Raw genomic sequence first — 7,950 nt, 5'->3', positions numbered from 1 at the left:
GTGATTGCCACATCGGGCAGGCATCCCTGGCAAAACAAAATAACAGTCACTCTTATATTTATATTCATCCAGGCCTGAATGCCAACTAGTTCTGCCAGGGAATGGGTGGATGGGGGGCAGTGCTACTATCAAGTCCAGAGTCCTGAGACTCTAAAGTGGCTCTGAGCTGGAGCTGTCCCCGCAGGGTCTTGGATAACAGCTTTGTGCTTGGCTTAGGAGCTCCCATGACCTCAGCTTCTAAACCTGGCTGCTCATTTCCTCTCCTGGCTTTTGCAAATGGATAAAAAGGACTGGGGTGAGAGTGATGTGGAATGAGGATGCAGAATGGAGCCCACAAGAGTGGACTGAATCCGACCCGAGATGTGGGATCAGACAGTGGTTTCTACAGTTACCCAAGGGAGAGGGGTTTAGTTGAGCCCAGATGCAGAGAAGCCAGGCCACCTTTGCCAGGAGCTTTCAGACTAGATTTAGTCTGATAAATGGACATGTGTTGGGTCGGATTCTCCCTGAAACAGACACTGAGCCAAGGATCCCAGGGTGATTGAGTCACCCAGGACAAGTCATCAGGGAACACTGGCTGGAAGTGGAGAAGGTGGTACCACCTGCCCCAGGAGCAACGGAGCTTCCTCCTTAGAGGAGCTCTAGGAAACTGGGCAAAGCACCAGCCTCCCCTGCAAAGGGTGAAGGACAAGAGCTGTGTGTACAGCAAGACCTCAGAGGCCAGGCAGGGGGCTGCTTGGGGTGTAGGGAGAGTGCAAAGCCCTAGGACTTCTGGTCTTCCAGGGTTCTGGAAAAAGCCTTCAACCGCCGAGTTAAAGGTCCTGGTTGTTGGAAACCTGGGCATAGTGGGACCCTGGAGGGGCTAGGGACACAGGTGCGCACCCGCAGATCTTCATGCTGGCAAGCGCCCTCATGCTCCATCCAGGTGAGTCCTGGTTTGCGGCTTTCCGTCACCCACTGGACATGCTCTGGCTCTCCTCTTCTGGTGAACCCCCCGGTGCTGAGTCGGCGCCTGAGTAGTTTGGGGCCCTTTCAGCGAACTTCTTCCCAAGGGTGTCAGAGCGTCCAGAAGCGCAGACCTTCTGTCCCTGGAGCGGCCCTGACTCTGGGGAGAAGACTGATCACAGACCTGCTTCCTCCCTGCACTTTAGCTGAAGATTACGGTCCTTGGCCCCTCTTCTCCCTGACGTGTTTTCAGAGACTTTATCTTTTGCATCAGACATTCATTTAGTTGATATTTGTGGAGCACCTTAGGAGCAATGCAAGGTGAGAGTCCAAAGACTCTAAGTTTTCCTATGAGAACTTGGAGTTGGTGAAAGAGAGGCCAGATGATAAGACGTGCGTGGGAGTTACATGGTGCCCCAGTATGTAGAAGTCCTAACCCCAGCACTTCTGAATCTTTACCCCTCAGGTGGGGTGACCTGAGTTAAAATGAGCTCGGTGGGATGGGCTCTAATCTGATATGGCCCTTGTCCTCATAAGAAGGGGAAATGAGGACACAGCCAATCGCCAGGGAAGACCACGCACATGGATACACAGCAGGGAGGTGCCAAGGAGAGAAGCCACGTGACATAGCACCCCAATGACATCTTGAACTTGGATTTCCAGCCTCCAAAACTGAGAAAATCAATGTCTGCTGAAGCCGCCCAGTCTGCAGGACTTGGTGTGGCAACCCAGGCAGACCTTGACAACGGTACCTGGGACACAGGATGGGCGTGGCAGCTCTGACAAAGGGCTGTGAAGGCTGAGTAGGGGATGAGTGTCCTTGCACTTGGAAAATCAGGAAAGACTTCGTCAGTGGAACTGACAAATAAGAAACACCACCTTAGTCTATGTGAGAGCACTCAGGGCACAAAACTTCTCCACTGCTGTGTAAAGCATGTTCTCAAATGGTGCCCTCTCCCTCTCTGTAATAATAAAGAGTCACCATTTCTAGCTGGGTGCGGGCTTGTAACCCTAGCACTCTGCAGGGCCGGGCCGGTGGATCGCTTGAGCTCAGGAGCTCATGACCAGCCTGACCAAGAGTGAGACCCCCGTCTGTACTAAAACTAGAAAAACTAGCTAGGTGCGGTAGCAGGTGCCTATAGTCCCAGCTACTTGGGAGGCTGAGGCAGGAAGATTGCTTGAGCCCCAAGAGTTTGAGGTTACCTGCCTTCTACCCAGGGCTACGGAGTGAGACTCTATCTCTGAGAAAGAGAAAAAAAAAAAAGAAAGTCACCATTTCTCGTCTGCCATGTTCCATGCACTGGATTAGGAGCTTAGATTGTCTCCAATCCTCCCAGGAAAGCCCTTCAAGGGGGGGAGTTCCTCTGTTATTACAGATACAGGAAAATCCTGCTCTCCAAGGAGCTAGCCCGAGTCACATGTCTAGCCTCCTCCCTCAGTTTTCTCTGCATAAGATATTAATGTCCTGCTTGTGTTTGATCACTCACATGCCTTTTTCTGTCTGTTTTCTTGATGCATGCTGCCTCTGCCACATGCAAACTCTTCACCTGCCTTGACCTCTGCAGCCAGAAAATATACTCTTGATTCTACAGGTAAAGTCCTTGTCTGCCCTTGCAAGCTGCTCTCTGTCTAATGCCAGCGAGCAGCCTTCCTGTTCCTCACCGTTGTTATTGCTGTAATGGTTTTTAAGTTTCTTGTTTCATCTTTGTTTTTGCTGTAATCTTTAATCTCCTAAGCAACACAGCCCTGAGCACTTAAATCTTGGTCTTTGGTATAATCTACAAAGCCCTTCAAGATCTTTAGATACTGCCGGACCGTGGGTAGACGTCCACCTACTGGTAGAACCCTGGAAATGACGTGTCTTGTACCCGATAGTGCCTGATATTTACCCAGTAACATTGGAAAGGTTGTGTAGAGTATGTCCAATATGCATTTGGACCTAAAATTAACGTATTGAAAACATTCCCCTGTGCCTTCTCCCCTGGGCTTGAGTTCAGTGTCTTTGGGGTTTCAGGAAGGACTTCAGACTGCTTTAAAATAGTAAATAATTTATAATAGTGGCTGAAAAATGATAAAAAAATCTGTAAGAGTTTGGAATGTCTGAGCTGGGATCAGTGATGTTAGTCCTCAGAGAGTTAAAGAGTCACCTAATAATGACTCTTTATGGACACAGGATGCGGTGGAGGGGGGGTTGGCTTCAGCATAAGCACGTAGTTGATGAATACAGCAAAACTCAGCCACTGTTTGTTTCTTTTTAGCATTTTAACCTCAAGGTTGAATGTAGGTAATATAGGTGCCGTGTACTTAATACTTTTGCATGTTCCCCACTGGAGTTAACTGCTATTTATTGATCATGTGCTACGTTCTGGGCACGTGACTCGTTTCCACATTGAGTCATTTAATTACTGTTCTTCACAATATGCTTATGAGGTTATATGCGACACTTTGCGGATTAGGAACTCGAAGTGCCCTGGTTGGATGTGAAGCCCTTATTTCAGCTCTGTCTTCAGGACACCACGTCCACTCCTGGGCCCCAGACTTGAGTTCTGCTTTCCTTTGCTCTGGGTGCCTCCAGAACCCGTTGTTAGTTAGCTTGTCCATTCAGTCGCAAACTGCCAACCTGTCACCTTCTGCCATTCTTTAGAAAGTGAGTAACTGCACGCACCAATTGAAATGAGACCAAGTTTTCTGATCCAGTTGTGCTGATTTTCATTTACCCTGGAATGAATGCAGGTCATGTGACTGTATCTAGACATTGGGCTGGAGTAGTAACTGCTTGGTCCTTTGTTGTAATAACCAAATTCTCTGTTTCCTCTGTTTCAAGGAGTTTCTCAATAGGGGTGGGGTGGGGAACACACACACATTAAGAGTCAACTCATGGGCCGGGCACAGCGGCTCATGCCTGTAATCCTAGCACTCTGGGAGGCTGAGGTGAGTGGATTGCTTGAGATCGGAGTTCGAGACCAGCCTGAGCAAGAGCAAGACCCCGTCTCTATTAAAAAAACAGGAGATTTAGTCGGGTGTCATGGCGGGTGCCTGTAGTCCCAGCTACTTGTGAGCCTGAGGCAGGAGAATTGCTCGGGTCCAGGAGTTTGAGGTTGCTGTGAGCTAGACTGAGGCCAAAGCACTCTAGCTGGGGAACAGAATGAGACTCTGTCTCCAAAAAAAAAAAAAAATCAACTCAATGGCAAACAGGTGGAAAAATGAAACGTGTATGCTGGGAAACATCCTATGTTCTCTTTCTTTCTCTTTCTTTTTTTTGAAACAAAGTCTCAGTTTTGTCATCCTCGGTCATAGCTCTCAGCAACCTCAAACTCTTGGGCTCAAGTGATCCTCCAGCCACAGCCTCACAAGTAGCTGGGACTACAGGTGCCTACCACAACGCCCAGCTATATTTAGAGACAGGGTCTCGCTCTTGCTCAGGCTGGTCTCAAACCCATGAGCTCAAGCAGTCCACCCGCCCCGGCCTCCTGGAGTGCTGGGATTACAGGTGTGAGTGCTGGGATTACAGGTGTGAGCGCTGGGATTACAGGTGTGAGCCACCGCCCAGCCGTCTCCTTCCCGTTTCATGCTACCATATGTGCTGTGTCTTTTGTTGGAATCGCAGATCTTGAACTATGAGATCGGCATCATCGTGTGCATCATCCTGGGGCTGCTGTTCGTCGCTCTCATGCCTCTGGCAGGATTCTTCTTCTGCCTGTGCCGCTGCTGTAACAAATGTGGTGGGAAAATGCACCAGCGACAGAAGGAGAACGGGCCTTTCCTGAGGAAAGCCTTCGCCATCTCCCTTCTGATGATCTGTACACTCATAAGGCAAGTAGGATCCTGGGCAGCCGCTGGTCTGTTGTAGAGTGACAAGGACATCTCAGGTTTCTAACTGGTTTTTGTTGTTATTTCTTTGAGACAGAGTCTCACTATGTCGCTCTCAGTAGAGTGCCATTGCATCACAGCTCACAGCAACCCCCAACTCTTGGACTTCAGCAATTCTTTTGCCTCAACCTCCCAAGTAAATGGGACTACAGGTGCCCACCGCAACGCTCAGCTATTTTTTGTTGCAGCTGTCATCATTGTTTAGGTGGCCTGGGCCAGGTTCGAACCCACCAGCATGGGTGTATGTGGCTGGCACCGTAACCACTGTGCCATGGGCGCCGAGCCAGGTTTTTAACTGTTAAACCCACTGATGACTTCATAGCTAAAGAAAACAACAATGGCAACAACAACAACAAAAGCACAAAACAGGAAAGACAGAAAGTGCTTGTCTAGGCTGATTCAAAAAGATGTCATCGCCACCAGACATGAGCTTTAAATGAAGCCGCCCTAACTTAGTGACCAGCCAGCCCTTTGGTATCTTTTCCTCTGGATGGTCAGGTGACAACTCTTGGACGGCAGAGGGATTTAGCTCCCAGGGCCCCTGCTGGCTCCCTCCTTGTGGGCAGCTGTAGGGAGATGGGCAGTGCCTGGACAGGTAGAGCCTGGATTTGCTTGTTGAGTTGCTAGGTGAGTCCCAAGGAACCTTGAGGGATGGATGCAACACCTGGACTTGGAAATGTGAGACTACTATAGAATGCAGTCAACTTTCTAATAATAAACCCCGTTCAGTCAACTTTCTAATAATAAACCCCGTTTTCTTGAATTTGCGGCTAATCCGCTAATCTCTCTTGGAGTCTGAAACACACATGATGGTTTAGGGTGTTCCCGCTGCAGTTTCTGTTGCTGCCAGAAGCTCCCAATTGACTGACAGATCAGAAATGCATTGCTTTTAACCGTCACATCCCAAAGGGGGGGCGTGAGGCGCTGTGTATGCATTTAGGCGGCATGACAAAACATTCTAAAACAAGACATTGGTGGGGTCGGTCCCTGACCACCCTCTCCTGCCTTGGGACACAGATGGTGGTGTTTTGTTGAGTTCCAAATCTGATTCCTCAGCTCAGGATGACTCACGTAATACTGGTCCCCTTGTGATAGTTGGCTTTTGTTCCTCACTCATCCGACTAGTGTCTCCTACAGCGACAGAAAGGAAGGTCCTACCGTATGAACAATGCTGAGCCTCATGGAGATGCGGGACAGAGCGGGCTGGCAGCCAGCATTCCCTGTCATTTCTCCAAACACCACGTTTGCTCGGTAGCCGTTAGATTTTTCAAGTTTTATCAAGTAAGTGATATTCACTCAGGTATTTTAGCAGAACACAGAAGGGCCTCCAAGTTGGGGTTCTAGCTGCAAACCCAAGAGGAATAGTCCAAGGTGGCCAACAGCAGGGGCCTGGGGTGGCCCCTCATGGCGTGCAGTGTACCCACTGGAAGGGACGGGATGCCCTGGTCTTGCTGATATAAAATAGTTGACAAGAAAGTTGAAGTGAGGCCGGGCCCAGTGGTGTCCTACTGTAATCCCAGCACTCTGGATGGCTGAGGTGGGTGGATCGCCTGAGCTCCGGAGTTAGAGATTAGCCTGCGCAAGATTGAGACTTTGCCTCTACTGAAAATAGAAAAATTTGGCAGGCGTTGTGGTGGGCACTTGTAGTCCTAGCTACTGTCCTGAGGCAAGAGGATCACTTCAGCCTAGGAGATTGAGGTTGCTGTGAGCTGTGATGCTGTAGCACTCTACCCAGTGTGAGACTCTGTCTCAAAAAATAAAATAAAATAAAATAAAGTTGAAGTGAAAAAAGCAGGCTGCAGATCATACACCAAACATGGTAACTATGATGAAAACAGAACAATTGTTATATGGCAGAACCTCTGTAAGTTGACCCCCCAAGGGGCTGTAACAACTGGTCAGTCTATGGAAGAGGTCGCTATCAAGTGCTAGGCCTGCTGTACTGATACGTACGTGTGGTGAATGTCTGGTCTATGAAATTTGGTTAGTACAAGGAGGTGGTCAGTGTAGGGCAGTGGTTCTCAACCCTCCTAATGCTGCGATCCTTTAATACAGTTCCTCATGTTGTGGTGACCCCCAACCATAAAATTATTTTCGTTGCTACTTTATAACTGTAATTTTGCTACTGTTATGGATCGTAATGTAAATATCTGATATGCAGGATGTATTTAGGTGACCCCTGTGAAAGGGTCATCAACCCCCAAAGTGGGTCGCCACCCACAGGTTGAGAACCACTGGCACTGTAGAGGCTGGTCAGCTATGAGGTGCTACTACATTTGTGTGGAATGAATTTGAGAGAGTTGACAAGAGATGGGGCAACAGCACTTGCCTCTGGAAAGGAAATTGAGGGGTGTGGAGGGAAGGAGTGAAACTTGCTTCTTATCCTGGCTGGGTTTTTTTTGTCTCTTATGTGTAATTATGTACCGGGCTTGGGTATTACCTATTGAATTGATTATGCTAAAATTTAAACTTGAATAACAGAAACATTAAAGTGAAGCTTTCTACATTATGATTAGATAAAAGGGAGAAGAAAGTATGTCAGAGAAACCAGAAGATTGGATAGAATAAGGGGGGAAAGACTGTTGGCAAACTTAGTAGACAGAAAGAGAAAGGAAGGGGGTGTTAGCTGAGTTCCCGCTTCTTTAGCCTCTGAATACTATTGAGAATAATCTTTGTATAAGATTTTTAAAAAAATTGTTTCAGAAACTCAGAGCATTTGCTTTTTACCAAGCCCAATTTCATACTGTGATTCTAAATGTTACAATTAAGCCGAGTTGGTTTTAAATTAGTCTTGAGTTTTCTAATTTTCATCCATCATTTTTTATTTAAAAGATTTTTAATCTGTAAGAGAAAGAGAGAGAGTGCACGCGTGTGTCAAGGGCGGAAGGCAGAGGTGCTAAGGAGAAAGACTCTCTGGCACGTATAGAATATACGTGGTCTTGATCAGACTCGGAGCTTTTCCAAAGGCAGCTGTGGAATGTTAGAATCCCAGAGACCCGGCTGCATGTTTCCGTAGTCTGTCTGACCACCAGCACAAGATCAAATTTCCACCTCTCGCTGGAGCCTGATTAAACAGATGTGTCTTACTCCAGGAAAAGCCAAGTTTCCTGTCCTCTCTTTCTCTTTTTTTTTTTT

The 7,950-nt window shown here is 47.9% G+C and overlaps 1 protein-coding gene across 1 annotated transcript in view; it reads left to right on the top strand.

Annotated features, from left to right (window-relative positions):
* The window catches only part of PROM1 (prominin 1), a 79,943-nt gene that overhangs the window by 24,739 nt on the left and 47,254 nt on the right, over positions 1–7,950 (top strand). The window contains exons 3-4 of the mRNA XM_023515338.1: positions 2,511–2,537; positions 4,553–4,758. Coding sequence (XP_023371106.1) covers positions 2,511–2,537; positions 4,553–4,758 — 233 coding nt within the window. The remainder of the gene's footprint in view (positions 1–2,510; positions 2,538–4,552; positions 4,759–7,950) is intronic.

Source organism: Otolemur garnettii, unplaced genomic scaffold (assembly GCF_000181295.1).
Source record: "Otolemur garnettii isolate 467f Iridium unplaced genomic scaffold, OtoGar3 scaffold00069, whole genome shotgun sequence".
NCBI classification, from domain to species: domain Eukaryota; kingdom Metazoa; phylum Chordata; class Mammalia; order Primates; family Galagidae; genus Otolemur; species Otolemur garnettii.
Note: the sequence above shows the minus strand (reverse complement) of the source record. Positions and strands in the feature narration are given on the sequence as shown.